We start from the raw sequence: 23,021 nt of genomic DNA on the forward strand, positions 1-23,021 counted from the left end.
GGACTCATTGAGTACGGTTTGCCAGCCAGTTGCGAGTCCATCTAGTGGTGGTGCTATCTATTCCTCTTTTTTCTAGCTTACTAAGAAGTAGGTTGTGGTCTACTTTATCGAATGCCTTGCTGAAATCTAAATATATTATGTCCACGGTATTTTGCTGGTCTACTAATTTAGTCACTGTAGCACTAGATTTGTAAGTAGGCTTCCATAGCAACTATTTATGAGCAGAATAGTGTCGATTAGAGCAGAGGGGTCTTCAAATGTGGCCATTTTACGAGTTGTGGACTTCAACTCCCAGAATTCCCCAGCATGGCTGGCTGAGGAATTCTGGGAGTTGACATCCACATATTTTTAAGTGACCATGTTTGGAGTCCCCCTATGGTGCTTCTTCTCCCATTTCACATCTTCCTACCTACGTTCCAAAGGTTTGGAACAAGGTCTCCTAGAAATATTGTGGGGATATCCATTAAGAATACAGCTCATCTGTTTGGAACCCGCACTAAATATTGGATATTAATGCAGTTGAGAAAGTCTGGAAATATTTCACAAGAAGAGTCCTCCACTCCTCTACTTGCAGCAAAAGACCTTATGCCACCAGACTTGAAATTTTAGGTTAGACAACCTAGAACTACACTGCCTTCGGTCCGACCTAAGTGTAGTACATAAAATTATCCATTGCAATGTCCTACCCATCAATGACTACTTCAGCTTCAACCACAACATTACAAGAGCACACAATGGATACAAACTCAGAGTAAACCGCACCAAACTTGATTGCAGGAAATACGACTTCAGGCACAGAGTGGTCAATGTCTGGAATACCAGACATTGGGCCTGTGATGAGCCAGGCTGGGATACAAAAGCAACAAAGTCACAAAAACAGGTGAAGTCCTTTTAATTTCTTCAACTTGACTTCAAAGCTCCAATTATCATTGACTGAAGAAAAAAACACCCCCACAAACAGTTGCGAAAAGGAAGAAATCCCATTCAAACTCAAAATACATATCAATTATAAATAGGAAAAAAACAACACAAACCACACTGAAGCAATTAAGGAGACAAGGCAGGATAAGGGCTTGAAGACGTCCACAGATATCGAAATACACAAACTGGGAAGGACACCAGAACTCAGATAAGAACTGAAAGACTAGAATTATTTCACGCTTTGCTTCCAGCACTGGGCCATGCGCAGTTTGTCCTTTTAAACAGTCCTCCCAGCTGCAGCCCATGAAGGGGATCAAGGCCCTTTCCTCCCCCGTAGACTATGCCATTCACGTTTCTCCCTTATCCGCTCCTCCCTGCGTGCCCTAGGATGAAGAGGGGGTGGGCCTGGATCTTCCTCTGAATGCCCAGCCGGCCTGTGCCCTTCCCCAATTTCCTCCACAACCTCCAGAGCCACACTCCCACTCCCTGTCGGCTGTTCCACCTCTCCCTCGAAGTCAGATTCTAACAGGGCCATGACACTACCTGACTCTGTGGTTTCTTCCCCAAACCCCCAAAACTTTAACCTTACACTGTTGACCTCACCCCTTTCCTAAGAGGTCTGTAGGGGGTGTGCATAGGCACACCAGCGTGCCTACCGTTCCGGTCCTAATGCTCTTTTTTTATTCCTATCCATTTCATGTATTCATAATCATGTTTATACTTACACATGATATCTAATACATGCTTGACAAAATGAATAAATAAATAAAAACAAAAGAAGGGGAAAAAATGGCTATGAACATTTAAAATAAGGGAAAAAACAAACAAACCACGAAGCATTTTCTTTTCCGTTCCTCGGGAGAACTTTGACCCCTAGAGAGAGACTGTGCTATCTGTGTCTGCCTTAAGAAGGCAATCATTATTATTTCTTTCAAAACATTGCATTAATTGCAATTTATTTCCGAAGCTCATTTGCTTCGGTGAGTTTTGCTGGCCGCCTTGGGAGGCAAAATTGGGGAGGCGAATTGCAAGGGGTCTCTGGGGATTTGCCCCACAATGTTGCAGCCCTAATTAATCTCCGGGGACCAACGGGTTACTGTTTATTGCTGTAAGTGGTTGGAAACAGGGGAGCGTGATTCTGACTTGCTGTGTGGGGAAGTTGAGAAATCCCATAGGAGCCAAGAAGACAGAGAGGTTAGCAAAGTTAATTATGGTGAGGTCAAACTTTCAAGCAATGCAAAGGAAGCTTGAGCCTTGGTTGCTCAAGAGGGTGGAATTTTTCTCCCCAGCAAAGGTTGAGGGTGGACTCAATTGCAAAGTGCACCAAAAAAATTGGCCAAGGATGATCCATAGGCCTGTTTGCCCAACAAACATAACGGGTTAAACGGGAAGAGATTAGCGTACTGTAAAGCCACCCAAAATAAGGTATTCCCCCCTGCCCCAGGAAGATTGAATTCGAAGCAGAACCTTCTGGGAACAGAATTTAACTCCATCCACAGCACTGATGATGCTACTTAGTTGGGTCATGCAAGGTCTGCAAGAAAAGAAGCTCAGAGAACACCAAGAACGCCACAGTCATTGTCCTCCTCCTCCTCCTCCTCCTCCTCCTCCTCCTCCTCCTCCTCCTCCTCTCCCACTTCCTTCTAGCACTGATGCTGTTACCTAGTTTTGTCATGAAATATCTGCAAGAAAACAACCAAGATTAGAGAGCACCAAGGACTCTGGTGTTCTCCTCCTTCTCCTTTTCCTCCTCCTCCATCCTCCATAAATCCGCCTCCTTTCTAGCACTGATAATGTTACCTAGTTGGGTCATGAAAGGTCTGCAAGAAAACCACCCGGCTCAGGGAGCACCAAGGACCCCACAGTTCTCCTCTTCTACTTCCTCATCTTCTTCCTCCTCCTCTAAACAAACTCCATTTGCTTCTAGCGCTGCTGATATTACCTAGCTGGGTCATGAAACATCTGCAAGAAACGACCCAGCTCATAGAGCAGCAATAACTCCACAATTCAACCCTGAGCTATAAATATTCTCTTCTTTTGGTGTCAGGCACACAACCAAGTAGAAAGCAATACCCTAAGCAAAGCATTACTGTTGAGGTAATTCCCCGTTAGGAGAATGAGCGCATACAGGGAGACGTATTTGAGAGGAGTGTTTGAATAATACACACACAGAGCACAGAGATACACTGTACAGTAAATGTAGGTTTTTACTTCCAGAAAGGTTTAAGCAAAGTCCAAAATAAGCAGTCCAAAGTCATTCACAAGTTAAATCAGTCAGTTTTCAATCCAGGTATAATCCAAATATCAAAGTCCAGTGTCAAAAAACAGTTCAGTAACAGACTTACATTAAATCCAGTAATATCAGTCAATTAGGAAAAATGGAGCATCGGCAATACTTTCCAACAGAAGGAAACAGAGATACTCACTCAGACACACTCTCTTCTGAGACTAAGACTAAGACAATCCAAGTTTCTGGCTCCATCTTATGGCCGTTTGAGAAACCACACCTAATTACAGTTTTGCATTTTCTTAAAGTTACAGTTTTAAAATGTTTGTCCTGGTTTACATATTTCTAACCCAAATAGCTGTTAGGTGACTCATATTCCTAACAATTACCAAGGAGAAAACCACAACACTGACAGGGCAAGCCACTAGTATATCATATCAGAGCAAACCCCACTCCCTTCTAGTACTGATAATGTTACCTAGCTGGATCATGAAATGTCTGCAAGAAAACCACCAAGCTCAGACAGTACCAGAGGCCACAGTACCACAGTCTTCCTCCTCCTCCTCCTCCTCCTCCTCCTCCTCCTCCTCCTCCTCCTCCTCCTCCTACCTTCATATATCCTCCTCCTCCTCCTCCTCCTCCTCCTCCCCCTCCTCCCCCTCCACACAAACCCCACTCCCATCCAGCACTGATGACGTTACCTAGTGTCATGCCTCTGTCGGAATCTGATTCGGAGGAGGAAGCCAAACAGCTGACAGGGAGTGGGAGTGTGGCTCTGTTGGCTGTGGAAGAAACTGGGGAAGGGCTGGGCAAAGCAAGGGAGAGGTAGAGCAAGGGAGGGTGAGTTCAGAGGAAGATCCAAGCTGGGATGGAACGGAGAAGGGAGAAATGTGGGTTGCGTGGCTTACGGGGGAGGAAAGGGCCCTGATTCCCTTCATTAGCTGCAGCTGGGAACACAGTGTTTAAAAAGGGAGGTTGTGCATAGCAACTTGCTGGGAGTAAATCGTTAATTATCTTTTATTGTCAAGGCTTAACTGGGTTCCTGGCGTCTTCCCAACTGTGTGTGTTTTGTTGACCTTTCAGGTCTGCAATTCCTTCTCCTGCCCTGTCCAGTTAATTGCTGCCGCGTGGTTTGTGTGGATTTTTATTTACAGTTTGTATGTACCTTGTTTTCGGACTGAATTTCCTCCACTTAAAGGCTGTTTTTGGGAGAGTTTTTTTCTCCAGCCGAAGGTAACTGGGCATTGGGGGCAAAGTTGGAGGAAAGGAAAGGAGGGATCTAATAAAGCCTTGGCAGTATGTTCCCCCTGTCCCAAGGTTAATTTGATATGGAGAACATATACAGGGGAAAACAATTGTTACAGGAACTGGGCCTGGCTAATCCGGTGAAGAGAAGGACCAGGGGAGACAGGTTAGCAGTCTTCCAATATTTGAGGGAGGGGCTGCCCCAGAGAGGAGGAGGAAGGGGGTCAAGCTATTTTCTAAAGCGCCTGAAAGCCAGACAAGGAATAATGGATGGGAACTGAACAAGCAGAGATTCAGCCTGGAAATAAGGAGAAACTTTCTGACAGTGAGAACAATCAACCCATGGAACAGAAGTTGCCCTCGGAAGTTGTGGGTCCTTCATCCCTGGAGGCTTTCAAGAAGAGACTGGACTGCCATTTGTCAAAAATGGTGTAGGGTCTCCCGCTTGGACAGGAGGTTGGACTAGATGTCCTACAAGATCCCTTCCAACTCTGATTTATCTGTTAAACTGTTAATCCTAAAATGCGAAAAGATGTTCTCAAATGAAGAAAAACAGCACTACAATTCACAATTACCCCTATTCCTCCGTGGGGGCCCAGGAGGGCAAAGAGCAGGGGAGTTGTTAACCAGGGAAATGAGGGGTATTGAGGTCTTAAAAGGAAGGAAGACTCGGTCAGCTGGGAATTCGTGATGGGAGACTGCTGCGAGAAGAAGTTTTCCTTATAAAAGGTTGCAATGCATTTCATGGGTTCATTTTTATTTATTTTTATTTTTGGTAATGAAATCGTTGAAGAGGGGGGAAATTTCCGCTTCAGCCTGCAAGTAAGTGTATATTCTTACAATAAGAAAACAGACCGACATCTCAAGTTGGTGCCAAATGCTAAATATGCAACAGAAATTGTCTCGCCTAACTCAGGTTGGAAAGATGACATCAGATATATATTTTTTCATTGACCAGGTTTTAACAGAGGTCCAAAATATCCACAAGAAAGCTAATTTAGAGACTAACTAATCATCCTTAGACTCACCGTATGCTATGTTATGCTTGACTTACTGTCTTTCAGTATCTTTTTCATTTTGTATTTTTGTATTATACTTCCATTGTTCATTTTTATTCTTTTATTCCTTTGTTAGGTTTATGCTGTTTATCATTTCCCCCCCATTTTATTGTGGTCACCCTGAGTAGCCCCAGAGTGAGATGGGAGGCAAATAAATTGAACAAATAAACAAATGAATATCTTCCAGTTAGCTGTACGATGATGTGATGATAGTCTAGGGAAGAGAAGGACCAGGGGAGACAGCCTTCCAATATTTGAGGGGCTGCCCCAGAGAGGAGGAAGGAGTCAAGCTATTCTCCAAGCCACCTGAAGGCCAGACAAGGAATAATAATGGATGCAAACTGAACAAGGAGAGATTCAACCTGGAAATAAGGAGAACAATCAACCAATGGAACAGACGTTTCCTTTGGAAGTTGTGGGAGCTTCATCACTTGAGACTTTCAAAAAGAGACTGGACTGCCCTCTGTCAGAAATGGTATAGGGTCTACCGCTTGGGCGGGGGGTTGGACTAGATGACCTACAAGGTCCCTTCCAACTCTGATGATCTGTTATCTGTTATCTGATAAAAGCAATTGCAAGGAAGGACCAGTAAAAATCAGCAGAATATTGTACATCCAATCCAAATTCCCAGAGATAATTTGCCAGGTGCTATTAAGCAAAAGAATGTTTTTTGAAGCATGATTGATCTCTCATCATTGGCCTTGTTTAGAGACCATTTAACAGATTGAATGGGATCAACCCATTTCCCAAATCTGGTCTTCTGTAGATGTTCTTCACTACAGCTCCTATCATCCAGCTACAGATAGGCTGATGTTGAAAAGCACACCTTATACAAAAGGTAGTCATTATAGAATACAAAAATTTTATCTACAAGACCTGCCAATAAAATAATTCTTCCCCACAAGTCAAGTCTCTAATTAATACCTTTTATTTAATCCAGTTTTATTGCATCTAGTTCTGGTCGCCAGAATATGAAAAAGATGCTGAGACTCTGGAAAGAGTGCAGAATAACAGAGTGGGAAGGGACCTTGGAGGTCTTCTAGTCCAGCCCCTTGCTCAAGCAGGAAGCCTTATGCCATTTCAGACAAATGGTTGTCCAATCTCTTCTTGAAAATCTTCAATGATGGAGCATCAACAACTTCTGGTGGCAAGCTGTTCCACTGGTTAATTGTTCTCGCTGTTAGGAAGTTTCTCCTTAGTTCTAGATTGGTTCTCTTCCTTGATCCATTGCTTCTTTTTAAATTTTTATTTATTTATTAACACCTTTTATATGGCCGTTCAACTCACTCATATGACGACTCTGGGCAACTTACAGAACTAAAACCCAATAAACTCTCAATCCCCTAGTGACAAGGTGTGGAGGCTCTGTAAAGGGTGCAGAGAAGAGCCACAAAGAGGATTAGGGAAAATATGAGGCTAAAACATATAAACAAAGGTTGCAGGAATTGGATATGTCTAATTTAATGAGAAGAAGGACCAGGGTGTGGCATGATAGCAGTCTTCCAATATTTGAGGAGCTCCTACAAAGATGAGGGGGTCAACCTATTTTGAAGTATTTGATACCACCAAAATCCTGAACAACACCACTTGGTCTTTTGAATACAATAAAATACATTTGCATTAAATCCTGTTAAATACATTAAAGCAATGATTCATCGGTGGAACCAGTGCGTTAGCTCTGAAGTGTTAGCTCCATTCCTGTTGATGTTTAGGAAATCCCACAAGATCAGTTAAATTTGGGGTTTCCAGAGAACTGGCAAATTTTTAAGATGGTTCCAGTATTGTGGTTACTGCAATTAATGTATTTAATCTCTCTGTTTGTATCTTTACTTTTTAATAATAATTTTCATAACAGTTGCTCCTGTTTTTATAATTACTGTTTTATATTATTATTTTTGTTGATTGTTGTACACCCCTGAGAGTCATTTCTATTGAGGTGTACACATTTGATCAATAGATTTATTTATGTTCATATTTAAGGAAAGGGATCAGCTAAAAACTAAGCAAAGATGTAGCTTCCAAGATGTGTCCTTGGGATCTTGAAGTTCCTGGGAATCTACTTAGGGATTAACTGAGGAAATATTAATAACACAGAGTTCTTAACTTTTCATAAACCTTTGAATCATAATCGATAATAATAATAATGGAGTTTTGTGCATGGACTGGTAGGAAAGTCTTTTAAAAGTTGACAAACTCACACAAGCAATCCATTTTTTAAAATAACTTTAAAAGGTTTTTTTCAAGTTTTAGGTCCAACTTTTGTTTTTGGTAGACATAATACTAACCAGTAACAGCTACATCAAGTTCTTCGATTTTTTTTTTTTAATTGGGCAAAATCTGTTCCCCACCAGGGAACTGGATATGAAAGAAAGGTAACTAAAACAGTCAGAAAGCAAGAATGGGCCTTTCTAACAAAAGAAGTAGAAAAATACGAAAACCTAGAATCCTAGGGCTGGAAGGGACCTTGGAGATCATCTAGTCCAACCCCCAGCTTCAGGCAGAAGACTTGATACCATTTCGGATAAATGGCTGTCTAATCTCTTCTTTAAAACACCTCCAGTGTTGGAACTCCCACAACTTTCTTGTGGCAAGCTGTTCCACAGATTAATTGTTCTGACTGTCAAGAAATTTCTCCTTAGTTCTAGGCTGCCTCTCTTCTCGATTGGTTTCCATCTGTTGCTTCTTCAGGGGCTTTGGAGGATACGTTGACCCCCTCCTCTTCCTTGTAGCAGCCCCTTCAATATGGGGAGGCTGCTTTCATGTCTCGTCCTAGTCCTTCTTTGCATTTTAAGTTAGATAATATCGAGCGTGAACAAGTTAAACATGTGATTAATAAAGAATGCATCCAAAGAATCATAGAATCATAAGGTTGGAAGGGACCTTGGAGATCTCCTAGTCTAACCCCTTGTGTTAGGCATCCAGAAATTATCCATAATAATCTCCAGTTGATTTATTAGGAACAGCTCTGGTACGTCTATGGAAATTTCCAAAACTGAAACTCATTCCCAGCGTCTCACAAAGTCCACCCTATCTCCTCCCACTTACAACATTTCATAAATCACAAGAACCAATTAACTGCAGCTGGAATTTTTTAATGCGATATACTAAATAACCTTGAACTATTCAACTCCCTCACACCCTCCTCTTCTTCACATATATTCTTGTGACAGATGAATCTCAGCGCTGACACCTTGCTTGACTGAATAAAGGATTGAATAAAAAATTGAAAAGGCGTTGTAGTGTTGTAGTTCAGTGAAGAGCAACCAGGAGGATTAGGGGACTGGAGACTAAAACATATGATGAACGGTTGCAGGAACTGGGCATGGCTTGTCTAGGGAAGAGAAGGACCAGGGGAGACAGGAGAGCATCTTCCAATATTTAAGAGGCTGCCTCAGAGAGGAGGAAGGGGTCAAGCTATTCTCCAAAGCCCTGGAAGGCCAGATAATGGAAACTGAACAAGGAGAGATTCAACCTGGAAATAAGGAGAAACTTTCTGACAGTGAGAACAATCCACCCATGGAACAGAAGTTGCCCTTGGAAGTTGTGGGAGCTTCATCATTGGAGGCTTTCAAGAAGAGACTGGACTCCCATCTGTCAGAAATGGTGTAGGGTCTCCTGCTTGGGTGGGGGGTTGGACTAGATGACCTACAAGGTCCCTTCCAACTCTGATTATCTGTTATCTGAGCTAAAGTAACCAAGGAATTACCTGAACATTTGATTCATACGCTGCCCGTGGCTCTGGGAAAAAAATTATTTTTTCTCAGTTCTCTAGATGAGAGGAAGCAGAGTTTTTTTAGTTTTGTTTTGTTTTTTTCCTTGCTCAGAAACCTTGTTAAAATAAAACCCATCCATATCTTCAAATATATCCCCCCCTGCGTGGAGGCTCAGTCTCGTGGGAGTTGGTTCAGTTGCAGCCAAACTGCACAAATAGTATTTTAGCCTGTCTTCGTTTCAGCTGATGGCCCCTGCATAACAATTTACATTCTCTCTCTCTCTCTCTCTCCTTTTCCTGTGCAACGCTGGAACAAAATGACTTGCAGGAAGAAGCTTGGGAGAGATAAACTATCAGGAGATCAGGAATAGTGACCATTTCCCCCCATGTATTCATATTAGAGTCACTTGGCTACAAAGCTACATAAATAAATGCAGGATAGAAAATAGAATAGAACAGAACAGAATACTTTATTAGCCAAGTGTGATTGGACACACACTTTTTTTATTTTATTTATTATTTTATTATTTGCATGCTTGTGTAACTATTTTTCTACACACGCATGCCCAAGATTAACTAATTTAAAATGAACAAGAATCCACTGCTCCCGTGACCATAATTCTTGGAATATCTTGCCCCGAAACATAAACCTAAAATAGAGATGCGTACTTATTTATTTATTTATTACATTTTTATATGCCACACATCTGGCCAATAAGGCAACTCTGGACATCTTATAAACAGGTAAATATAAAAGCAATTAAAATTGTTGATTTATATTAATTAAAAGAGAGAGAGAGAGAGAGAGAGAGAGAGAGAGAGAGAGAGAAAGAAAGAAAGAAAGAAAGAAAGAAAGAAAGAAAGAAAGAAAGAAAGAAAGAAAGAGAATACATACATAAGTACTACATAATAACAAAATATATAATAATTCTTATAATAATTCTCCTGTATTTCGTTTTTATGCTTTCCACATTTGAGTCTCCTATCCATAAGTATGAAGGGCAGTCTTTATTTGATTTCAATGGATATTAATGCATAAATAAACCTGTAAGAAAAAAAATCTACCTTTCCCCCCAATGGAACTTTTTGCTCAAACTCAGTGTCAGGGTTCCGATGGATGCTCTAATAATTAAACCATGAGCCTCGAGCCAAGTTTCCAAAGAAATCCAGTTATTTATTAGGAGCAACATGTCAGCAGGCACCCAAATGAAGTCAGCGCTGCCTGACATAATTTACAGCCCACCTATGACCCTGTTTCCACACACATACCCAGGACGCGTCATAAATCACATTCTCCAACGGAGCACTTTCCCAGGCTGTAGAAATCACACCTCTCCGGTTGGTCCCCGGTAGCCTGGGATACAACCTGGAAGAAGGTATGTGTGGAATGTGCTTCTGGTTACGTAGCTGCCATGCTGTTCCATCAGTTTCCCACCCTGCTTATGGCAACTCGAGAGTAGGCTGGGAAGGCCTTACAAGTTGACACTCAGTGCATTTATGTCTATACTGCTGCACCAACAATCTGCGTGTTTTACTAGTGTTTGGCTTAAGACCAGGTTACCTGAAGGACCAGTTTCCCACCCACCCCAGTTACATCCACCTAAACCCACCAGAGCAGAGAGCCAGGGGATGTTAGGGCTCCCCTCTCTTAAGGAGGTCCATCTGGTGGGATCCAGGAGAAGGGCCTCCTTTGTGATGGCTCCCTCCCGATGGAACAGCCTCCCAGCAGAGAGTGGGCCTCATTTTGACACGCTTTCTCAAGGCCCTGAAGAGGTGCTTTGGCCAATGGGCCTGGAGACCCCATGGGGACACAGAGCCCATCCAATGGTTGGTTGGTCTGTCGTCACCAGGAAATTGGGAGTTCATTGAGTTTGGTGGTGGCGCTTTATTTTTGTGCTCATCGTGAGGGAGTTGGGCGGCCCTATAAAGGTTCTTAATAAATAAACATTTAAAAAGAAGCAATGGATCAAAGGAGAGAATCGACCTGGAGGTAAAGAGACATTTCATGACAGTGGAAACAATTAATCGGTGGGACGGTTTGCCCCCAGAAATTGTGGGCGCTCCATCCCTGGAAGTTTTCAAGAGGACATTGGAGAGCTATTGGTCTGGAATGGTCTTGGGTCTCCTGCTTGAGCAGCAGGTTGGACTAGAAGACCTCAAGGTCCCTTCCAACTCTGTTATTCTTCCTCCTCCCTCCCTCCCTCCCTCCCTCCCTCCCTCCCTCCTTCCTTCCTTCCTTCCTTCCTTCCTTCCTTCCTTCCTTCCTTCCTTCCTACCTACTGGAGGTTTTTCAGAAGAGACTGGATGGACAGCCATTGGTCTGAATGGTCTTGGGTCTCCTGCTTGAGCAGCAGGTTGGACTAGAACCTCCAAGGTCCCTTCCAACCTGTTATTCTTCCTCCCTCCCTCCCTCCCTCCTCCCTCCCTCCCTCCCTCCTCCTCCTTCCTTCCTTCCTTCCTTCCTTCCTTCCTTCCTTCCTTCCTTCCTTCCTTCCTACCTACTGGAGGTTTTTCAGAAGAGACTGATGGACAGCCATTGGTCTGGAATGGTCTTGGGTCTCCTGCTTGAGCAGCAGGTTGGTCTAGATGACCTCCAAGGTCCCTTCCAACTCTGTTATTCTTCTTCCTCCCTCCCTCCCTCCCTCCCTCCCTCCCCTCCTCCTTCCTTCCTTCCTTCCTTCCTTCCTTCCTTCCTTCCTTCCTTCCTTCCTTCCTTCCTTCCTTCCTTCCTTCCTTCCCACTGGAGGTTTTTCAGAAGAGGCTGGATGGACAGCCATTGGTCTGGAATGGCCTTGGGTCTCCTGCTTGAGCAGCGGGTTGGACTAGAAGACCTCCAAGGTCTCTTCCGACTCTGTTATTCTGTTTTAAAAAATAGACAGGAACACACGTGCGTTCCAGAACATCTAGCGTAGCCAAGTCATTTGAGAGATGCCAAAAAAAAATGTGTCCTATGGCTGTTGCAAGCTGCCTCAAGATTCTGGAGAAGAAAGTGATCATTAAGATGATGACAAATGAGAATAAACTCAAGCAGCCCAATGATGAGAAGGACTTTGCAGGTGTATTTATCATGGGCAAAGCTGACACTCTCCTCTCCTGTGATGCCCCTGTTGGAATCTGAGTCGGAAGGGGAGGCCGAGTAGCTGACAGGAAGTGGGAGTGTAGCTCCTTTGGCTGTGGAGGAAACTGGGGAAGGGCAAAGTCTGGCTGGGCTGAGCAGGGGACAGGTAGAACCAGGGAGAGGGAGTTCAGAGGACGATCCAAGCACACCCCCTCTTCGTCCTAGGGCACGCAGGGAGGAACGGAGAAGGGAGCAACATGAGTTGTGTGGCTTATGGGGGAGGAAAGGGCCCTGATTCCCTTCATTTGCTGCAGCTGGGAACACAGTGTTTAAAAAGGGGAGTTTGCACACAGCAGCTTGCTGGGAGCAAATCATGTATTATCTTGTTTTGTCGAGGTTTATCTGGGTTCCTGGCATCTTCCCAACAGCATGTGTTTTGTTGGCCTTTGAAGTCTGCAATTCCTTCTCCTGCCCTGTCCAGTTAATTGCTGCAGCGCGGTTTGTGTGGATTTTTATTTACAGTTTGTATGTACCTTGTTTTCGGACTGAATTTTCTCCACTCAAAGGCTGTTCCTGGGGGGAAAAATATTTCTCCAGCCGAAAGTAACTGGGCATTGGGGGCAAAGTTGGAGGTATTAAAGGGACTTTTCTTACTTATGTGACTGTGTTGCCTTTGTGCCACACCTCTTTTGGGTCATCACATCTCCTTTTTCATTTACTAGACCGCCCGCCCCCTTCAGCCTTTCACAAAATGGAGACTTGCAACTTCACGGGTGGTTCAGTTGCATCCTTCTGGCTTGTCGGCTTCCCCAGCCTCCAGGACCACCAGTTCACCCTCTTTTTCATCTTCCTCATCTTCTATCTGCTCATCCTTTCTAGCAACGTCACCATCATCGTGGCCGTGGCCACCGACCCCAAACTCCACAAGCCCATGTACTTCTTCCTGACCAATCTTTCCACCCTGGACATCCTGCTGACCACCATCACCATCCCCCGAATGCTGGCCATGTTCTTGATCAAGGCCAAGTCGGTCTCCTCTAAGGGATGCTTCTTGCAGATGTACTTCTTCCACGGGCTGGCAGTGACGGAGACCTTTCTCCTGGTGGTGATGTCTTACGACCGCTACGAGGCGGTCTGCCACCCCTTGCACTACGCTGCCCGAATGACCAAGCAGAAGAACCTACGGCTGGCTGCGGGAGCTTGGTTCTCTGCGCTGCTGGTCCCCATCCAACCGGTCGTCCAGTCATCTCGGCTGACCTTCGGCAAGACACCCAAGGTCAACCACTGCTTCTGCGACCACTTGGCGGTGGTCCAGGCCGCGTGCCAAAACACCGACACCACGTTCCAGAGTTTCCTGGGTTTCACCATTTCTATGACCGTCGCCTTCGGTCCTCTGCTGCTTGTGGTCATCTCCTACGCCTGCATCATGGTCTCGGTCTTGCAGATCAAGTCCAAGGAAGGCCGCAGGAGGACCTTCTCCACTTGCTTCTCCCATCTGGTGGTGGTCATCACGTACTATTTCTCCATTGCTCTGGCCTTTCTCGCCTACCGCATCGAGATGCCCAGCGACATCCACATTCTGAGCGACATGACTTTTGCCATTTTAACTCCTTTGGTCAACCCTCTCATTTACACCCTGAGGAACAGGGACATCAAGAGGGCAGTGAGACAGCTGGCATCCTCAAAAGTCTTCTCCATGCAAAAAGAGAGGCTCCGCTTAGACCAAGTGAGGTCCAAGGAGATATTTTAATTAATGTGGGTTTTCTATTAGTGGAGCCCTTTAATTTAAATTCTATTTCTGCATACCAAATTACATTCACTCCAGGACTTCGTTGCTGTTTTTTGTGCCCATGGTGCTGTATTGGCCTGATAGGGAATCATAATTTCAGCCAGATATTATTTGTGAATCAAAAAATAATTGTTTTATATTTGATAATAAGCCTAAATTGAAGACGCCATCAGGATAAATCCTGCAAGAATCTGGGCATTGCAGTTAGAAAAAGTCAAGCACGGACAAATTTTAAAAAGTGATTAATAAAGAATGCATCCAAAGAATCATAGGGACCTTGGAGGTCTTCTAGTCCAACCCCTTGCTCAGACAAGAGACCCTATACCAGTTGACATCAATGGTTGTCTAATCTCTTCTTGAAAACCTGCAGGGTTGAAGCACCCACAACTTCGGGAGAGAAATCATTCCAATTGTTCTCACTGTCAGAAGATTTCTCCTTATTTCTAGGTTCCTTCTCTCCTTGGTTGGTTTCCATCCATTGATTCTTCTCCTGCCTTCTGGTGCTTTGGAGAATACATTAAATCCACTCCTCTTCTTTGTGGCAGCCCCTCAAATATTGGAAGACTGCTATCCTGTCAGTCCCCTGGGCTGGTCCTTCTCTTCATTAAAGCAGACAATTCCTGCAACTGTTCGTCATATGGTTTAGCCTCCAGAGAACTAAATGAGAACTAAAGACAACATTTAAGGGTGGAAATACCCTCAAAAGCATCAATTCCTGGACTGGACTCGTGATTCAATGCACAGCTTGAATTATTAACTGAATGCAAGCTGAACTGGACAGACTGACTCGAGAGACAAAAAGTTAATCACAATTTGCTACGGAGATGGCCATTTCAGGGGTTCCTGAAATGGCACCTTTGAGACAATCAAAATAGCCAGCCAAGAATAATATGTTGGACTTACTGGAACTCTTGGGTTTAGGAAAGACATGGACCAAGCCTTGCATTATTGGAGAAGCACCGAGAAGAATTCTTCATTAAAACGTATTTTTGCACCCTCCTAAAGTTATTGTGTTCTTGGAAGAACTGATTATATATGTCATGCCCCTGTCGGAGTCTGAATCCAAGGAGGAAGACAAACAGCCGACAGGGAGAAGGGAGTGTGGCTCCATTGGCTGTGGAGGGAACTGGGGGAAGGGCAAAGCCTGGCTGGGCAGAGCAGGGAAAAGGGAGAACAAGGGTGATGGAGTTCAGAGGAAGAGCCAGGCCCACCCTGTCTTCATCCTAGGGCACACAGGGAGGAACGGAGAAGGGAGCAACGTGGGTTGCGTGGTTTATGGGGGAGGGAAGGGCCCTGATTCCCTTCATTAGCCACAGCTGGGAAGGGAGTTTAAAAGAGATGCAAGCTGAGAGTGGCAGCTGCTGGGAGCAAACGTGAGTTTATCTTGTGTTGACTTTGGTTATCTGTGTTCCTGGCGTCCTCCCAACCATGTTATTGTCTTGTCTTCACATCTGGAATTCTTGCTCCTGCCCTACCAGACTAATTACCTCATTTGCCTTGTTTGGACTTATAGTTACAGTTTTTGTTGACTATGTTTTGGACTTGATTCCCTTCAGCCGAAGGCTGTTCCTGGGAGAGTTTTTCTCCAGCCCGGAAGGTAACCAGGACAGTAGGGGCAAATTTGGAGCTAATAAAGGGACTCCTACTGATTATCTGACTGGGTTGTTTTTGTGCCACGCCCCCTTTGGGTCATCACAATATATATTAATCTGACTTTGATGTTTTAATAGCTTTGAATGTCCATATTTTGTTGGTGATATGCTTATTATATCAGAGATCCCCAAACCCACATCCATGGGCTGGCACCAGTCTGCAGCATGCCAGAAACTGGACTGCACAAACAAACTAAGACCCACCCCTGGGATGCAGGCAGCACACAAAACCAACTCCCTCCAACTTTTCCCCCTGGAAAAAACCTCTCTCCACGGAACTGGTCCCTGGTGCCCAAAAGGTTGTGAGACACCTCGAACCTACATCCAGCCTATGAACCCCTCAGAATCCAAACCAACCCCACAGCCAACCAGGGACGGCAACTGACCCACAACCAACCCACACATGCCCCTCCCAACCAGCCCTTCGTCCCTCAGTGACCCTCACCTGACATAAACCTCCCCATCACAAGAGTCATCACAAGACCCTCACCTGATGTGACCCACACCTGATCCATCACAAGACCAATGGACCATAGATGCAGACATTCCTTAGATTCCGCTGAACATGTTGCCTAGCCTGGTCACAAAACAGAAAGCAACCCACAAGCTTGGAGAATGAACCTCTGCCCTCAGCTGCTGTATTATTATTATTATTATTAATTATTATTATTATTATTCCTCCCATTCTCCGTCTCCTCCTCTCTGCAAACCCTGTCTCTTCTAGCAATGACTGTATTCCTTAGTTGAGTTATGAAATGAGAGGACCCCACAATCCTTTTCTTTCTCCTTCTCCTTCTCTTCCTTCTCCACCTCCTTCTTTTGCTTCTCCTTCCTCCCTTTTCCTTCCTCCATCTCCTCCTCTAGCACTGATTATATTCCCTAGTTGAGTCATGAAATGAGAGCATACCAAGGACCCCACAATCCTTCTCCTTCCTCCTTTTTCCTTCCTCCATCTCCTCCTCTAGCACTGATTATATTCCCTAGTTGAGTCATGAAATGAGAGCATACCAAGGACCCACAATCCTTCTCCTTCCTCCCTTTTCCTTCCTCCATCTCCTCCTCTAGCACTGATTATATTCCCTAGTTGAGTCATGAAATGAGAGCATACCAAGGACCCCACAATCCTTCTCCTTCCTCCTTTTTCCTTCCTCCTTCTCCTCCTCTAGCACTGATTATATTCCCTAGTTGAGTCATGAAATGAGAGCATACCAAGGACCCCACAATCCTTCTCTTCTTCCTTTTACCTTCCTCCTTCTCGTCTAGCACTGATGATATTCCCTAGTTGAGTCATGAAACGTCTCCAAGAAAACAAGCTGATGGAACACCAAGGACCCCACAATCTCCTTCTCCTTCTCCTCCCTCTCCTTCTCCTTCCTCCATTTTCCTCCCTCTTTTTCCCTTTCTCTTCTTACACTGATGACGTCCCCTACTTGGCTCCTGAAACGTCTGCAAGAAAACCACCAAGCTGAAAACAAAACCCTCATTTCAACCCCGAGTGACGAAATATTCTCCTTTATTGCCATTCACGGTTTCTAATGACTGGAAAAAAATGAAGGTTACTCACCTATCAGGAGCTCTGTGTAGCTTCTAACGTTGTCCCTACTCACATCTGGGGTTTAGGTAGTGAGGCAACAAGCATACATCTGGCTTTTTCGCCCCGGACTTCAAGCATTGCTCTCATCTCAGTCCTATAATTTTCGAACTTCTCCAGACCATCGATGAACGGAAGAGGTCCACTCAAGAGATCTGAGGAAATTATTTTCTTTTCTTGCAGGGCAGAACGAGTCCCTATTAACCAGGGAATCTCAGGAAAAGTCTGGATTTTCCCATTCGGGGTCTTCACTTCCTTAAGAGGAGAAAGAAAGACCAAGAGTGGCCTTGAAAAAGAAAACACAAGGGGGGAAAACCCATAATTACAATCAACACTTTTTCTCAACATTTATAAAAGTTCGCTAGGAATAAAGAAGTTGCAAAGAGGGTCCTCAACTTACAACGGTTCGTTTAGTGACCAACGTTACAACGGCAGTGGGAAAAAAGTGACTTAGGATGGATTTTTCACACTTACAACCGTTGCAACATCCCCATGGTCACGTGATCAACATTCAGACACTTGGCAACTGGTTCGTATTTACAATGGTCGCAGTGTCCCGGGGTCAAGTGATTCCCTTTTGCGACCATCTGACAAGCAAAGTCAGGGGGGAAAGCCAGATTCGCTTAACGATCATGTGACTAACTTAACAACTGCAGGATTCACTTAATAACTGTGGCAAAAAAATGGGGCAAAATTCCCTTAACAACCATCTTCCTGAACAATGGAAATTTGGGGTCCGTTGGGGTTGTAAGTCGAGGGCGGCTGCCTGTATATAAAATATAAGGCCTCTGTAGGCTTAAAAAATGAGTTGAGGGCGAATCGACAAACGCTGTTTTGAGAAAGCCAAGCTGAAGGAGTAAATAAATTCACATTAGCTGGGTGGTTTTGGGCCTGTCATTCTCGCTCAGCCCAGCGCAACGCTCATTGTTCTTGTTCTGGGGAAAATAGGAGGAGGAAAGTTGACCTCCTTGAGCGACTTGGAAAAATAATAAAGGCAGGATTCGAATTAAAAACAAGAGAGGGAGGGAGGGAGGGAAGGAAGGAAGGAAGGGAGAGAAAAACACGAAGGAAAAGAAAGGAAGGAAGATAGAAAGGAAGATAAAAAGAGGAAAGGAAGGAAGGATAAAGGCAGGATTTGAATTAAATAAAAACAAGAAGGAAGGAAGGAAGGAAGGAAGGAAGGAAGGAAGGAAGGAAGGAAGGAAGGAAGGAAGGAAGGAAGGAAGGAAGGAAGGAAGGAAGGAAGGAAAGAAAGAAACAAACAAAGAAACAAAGAAAGAAACAAAGAAAGAAACAAAGAAAGAAAGAAACAAAGAAAGAAACAAAGAAAGAAAAAGGAGGAGAGAGAGGAAGGAAGGAAGGAAAAGGAAGGAAGGAAGGAAGGAAGGAAGAGGAGAGAGGAAGGAAAAGAAAGAAAGAAAGAAAGAAAGAAAGAAAGAAAGAAAGAAAGAAAGAAAGAAAGAAAGAAAGAAAGAGAAGGAGGAGAGAGGAAGGAAGGAAGGAAGGAAGGAAAAGGAAGGAAGGAAGAGGAGAGAGGAAGGAAAAGAAAGAAAGAAAGAAAGAAAGAAAGAAAGAAAGAAAGAAAGAAAGAAAGAAAGAAAGAAAGAAAGAAAGAAAGAAAGAAGGAAGGAAGGAAGGAAGGAAGGAAAGAGAGAAAAAGTAAGAAAGAAAAATGGAGAGGAAGGAAGGAAAAGAAAGGAAGGAAGGAAAAAGAAAGGAAGGAAGAAAGAAAGGAAGGAAGGAAGGAAGCCCCAGGCAAGGGCAAAGACAAAGGGCATCTTGGAGACCATCTTTGCAGAACCTCATGAAGCGAGGGGATGCCAAGAGATACCCCATCGCATGAGGATGCCTTTGTGGAGCCAGCTTTTTGACATGGGAAGGCACTCTGCACATGGTCAGAGGCACTCTTAGTGGATTGTTCACAGGGGTGTAAAAAAAAAAGTCAAGGAAGGCCCAGAGTTTACATCGTTACAGCTGCAGTGTTTTCTTGAGGAAATAAAGGCTAGGCCTCAAAAAAAAAAAAAAAAGGGTTTGGAAAACCTGAAAGAAATAATAAAGCTGTCATTCTTTATGTTTATAACTTTGCTTTTACAGAGGAAAATTCAAGAGCCGAAGCGAGGAAATCAATCCTGAAATGAAATAAATCTAATGGGCAGCTTTCCAAAAGCGAGTCAGATAAAATAAAATACAGATAAAATAAATGCTGTCCTTGAAAAGACCAAGCTATGCAGGTCCTAATATATATATATATATATGCCCTGAGGAAATGGCTCAGCAGGCCCTTTTTTGGTGGGGGGAGTTCACCTGAAGGGGGAGGAAGTAGCTGTTGCTCCAGGGACCCCAGGGGGGTCTTGGGGAGGGCTGGTGCCCCAGAGGGCTCTGAACCCACTTAATCGAGGGGTCACAGAGGCCCTGATGCTTCTGCCAGTGGCCTGGCAGTTGCCTTCATCCCTCTGGCTGCTGCTTGGTTGCCCCGGGCAACGGCCCACAGGGAGAGGAAGGCCAGGCAAAGGACCATGATGGGCAGAGCTACAGCAGAGGGGGTGGAGCTTCCACCTGGAGTCCTTTTCCCAGCAGACTCCAACTCCCAGAATTCCCAGACAGCATGGGTGGACTCCAACTCCCAGAATTCCCCAGACAGCATGGGTGGACTTCAACTCCCAGAATTCCCCAGACAGCATGGGTGGACTTCAACTCCCAGAATTCCCCAGACAGCATGGGTGGACTTCAACTCCCAGAATTCCCCAGATAGCATGGGTGGACTTCAACTCCCAGAATTCCCCAGACAGCATGGGTGGACTCCAACTCCCAGAATTCCCCAGACAGCATGGGTGGACTTCAACTCCCAGAATTCCCCAGACAGCATGGGTGGACTTCAACTCCCAGAATTCCCCAGACAGCATGGGTGGACTCCAACTCCCAGAATTCCCCAGACAGCATAGGCGGACTTCAACTCCCATAATTCCCCAGATAGCATAGACGGACTTCAACTCCCATAATTCCCCAGACAGCATAGACGGACTTCAACTCCCAGAATTCCCCAGACAGCATAGGCGGACTCCAACTCCCAGAATTCCCCAGATAGCATAGGTGGACTTCAACTCCCACAATTATCCAGACAGATACTTTAAGATGGGTGGATTTCGACTCCCAGAATTCCCCAGATAGCATGTTGGCTGGGGAATTTCGGGAGTTGAAATGTATGCCTCTTGTGAGAACGACTATCCTAGAATATGCAATTAAACACTATAATAAATTGTTGCTTTTAAAATCAGTTTAATTACAGCACGGTGTTCTATTGTTGCCCTGCAATTTGTGTGTGTTATCTATTTTTTCCCATATCATCATTATTATTACTACTACTTTTAATTATTTGTTTGTTTGTTTTTGTCAATTGTTTACACAATAATAGGTATAAGTATATACATAGTTATGAATACATGAAATGGATACATATAAGAAAAACAAAAGAAACAATAGGACAGGGACGGTAGACACGTTGGTGCGCTTATGCACCCCCCCCAGACCTCTTAGGAAAGGGGTGAGGTCAATAGTAGACAGTCTTAGGTTAAAGTTTTCTAAGTTGTTACCTTCTTTCCATATTATTATCAATTGTCTTAGTATTATAATATTATTACATTACTATACTGCACTAGTACTATTACACAACTGGTATTTTGGTTGAGTTATCTATTATTACTATTCTGTTTACAATTTTGATTTTAAACATTCCTGCTGTGGAGATTTTAATTAATTTTATTAGAATGCTTATTTATTTATTTTCTGACTGTGTGTTTTCTGCCAATCAGCAAAGATTCAGAATGCCCTTTGACCTTTTTTCCAGAGATACTATTAACTATTTTGCTCTTTGTCATTTTTTTTCAGTTTTTATTTATTAGTAGTATATTACTTGTGTGCTGCTCTAGTTAATGACTCCCTGAGTTTATTTAATGTTGGTGAAATTTATGTTCTGGCTTTCTCTGATCAATTGATCTGGCAATATGCAAATGAAATAAGTGAGCAAGTAAATTTGGAAATATGCAAATAAAACAAGTATGCAAATAAATCGACAATATGCAAATGGTATAAGCGAGCAAGTAATTTGGGCAATATGCAAATTGATTAAGTAAGCAAATAAATTTTGCCTTTGTGCAAATAGAATAAGCAAGTAAGTAAAACCCTTCTCCAGTTTTATCCGCAAACCATGCCTAGGAATTAGGGCTAAATTATTATTAAGGTAGTTTATTCAGTTTAGGCACTGCCTAATTCTGAACTGACTCTGCACAACGTGCAATAGAAATAGAAAATATAATTTCAGCAAAACTGTATCAAAGAATCAAAGCATTGGCTGATTTCTCTGAAAAATACAACCTTCCTTAGCATGCTTTTGAAATTGCACTATGCATTTTAATGGCCAGAGTTTTAAATAATAATAATGCCCACCATGCCAATTATCCTATTATTATAACATATTTATATTGATAGATGAGAGAGACAGAGAGAGAGAGACAGAGAGGAGAAAGAGAGAGTATATATAGAGAGAGTAGATAGATAGATGGAGGGAGGGATAGAAGGATAGAGGGATAGGGATAGAGGGATAGAGATAGAAATAGATGGATGGATGGATGGATAGATGGAGAGAGAGAGAGAGAGAGAGACAGACAGACAGACAGACAGACAGACAGACAGACAGACAGAGATAGATGAGTTATACAGATAGATGATATAGATAGATAGATAGACAGATAGATAGATAGATAGATAGATAGATAGATAGATAGATAGATAGATAGATAGATAGAGATTGATAAATATGAGATAGATAGATAGATAGATAGATAGATAGATAGATAGATAGATAGATAGAGATAGATGAGTTATATAGATAGATGATATAGAGATAGATAGATAGATAGATAGATAGATAGATAGATAGACAGACAGACAGAGATAGATGAGTTATATAGATAGATGATATAGAGACAGATAGATAGATAGATAGATAGATGATATAGAGACAGATAGATAGATAGATAGATGATATAGAGATAGATAGATAGATAGATAGATAGATAGATAGATAGATAGATAGATAGATAGATAGACAGAGATAGATGAGTTATATAGATAGATGATATAGAGATAGATATAGATAGATAGATAGATAGATAGATAGATAGATAGATAGATAGATAGATAGATAGATAGATAGATAGATATTATAAGAGCTATTATTAGCTCTTATATCTGTTCTTCTCTTTCAGAGCTCAAGGCATCTCCCTGGCTATTTTTCCTAATTTTGTCCTCACAACAACCCTGAGAAGGTAGGAAGGGCAGGACCTGTGAACTAAAATTACCCAGAAGGCTCTGCAGCTCTGCCTGCTTTCCTGTCTACTGGGAGATACATGCGGATTTCATTGGAAGTCTGGGAAGAGGTGGGGCTTGGACTTGAGTGGCAGCTGAAGGGGTGGAGCATGAAGGAGGCGGGCCGTGGGGGACAGAGACTGCTTCTCAAAAACATAAAGAAAGGCGGGGCCTCCATTGAGAGGCAGCCGAGTTAAGTAGCCAATGGGAGAGCGGCAGGGCGGATCCAGAAGGGGAGAGGTTTGGTCCTGAGTGGCCGTTGAAGCTTGGAATCTGAGGAGGCGGGGCTTCGTGCCTGGGCTGCTGAGGGGGTGGGGCTTCAGGACAGGTGACAGTTGGAACCGGGAGGAGGGAGGGGCCTCAGCCAAATGGCGGAGGGGGAGCACCCCTTTTCCAGGTGGAGA

General features: G+C 43.6%; 1 protein-coding gene across 1 annotated transcript; it reads left to right on the plus strand.

Annotated features, from left to right (window-relative positions):
* The first annotated feature begins 12,972 nt into the window (after nt 1–12,972).
* On the plus strand, nt 12,973–17,412 carry OR2AT4 (olfactory receptor family 2 subfamily AT member 4). Its single transcript, XM_087967514.1, has 2 exons — nt 12,973–13,947; nt 17,374–17,412. The coding sequence occupies exons 1-2, from the start codon at nt 12,973–12,975 to the stop codon at nt 17,410–17,412; spliced, it is 1,014 nt and encodes a 337-aa protein (XP_087823640.1).
* Nucleotides 17,413–23,021: the final 5,609 nt, after the last annotated feature.

The sequence above is a fragment of the Notechis scutatus genome, chromosome 5 (genome assembly GCF_049901735.1).
Source record: "Notechis scutatus isolate UNSWTSFEM ecotype Mainland chromosome 5, rNotScu1.2, whole genome shotgun sequence".
NCBI lineage: Eukaryota > Metazoa > Chordata > Lepidosauria > Squamata > Elapidae > Notechis > Notechis scutatus.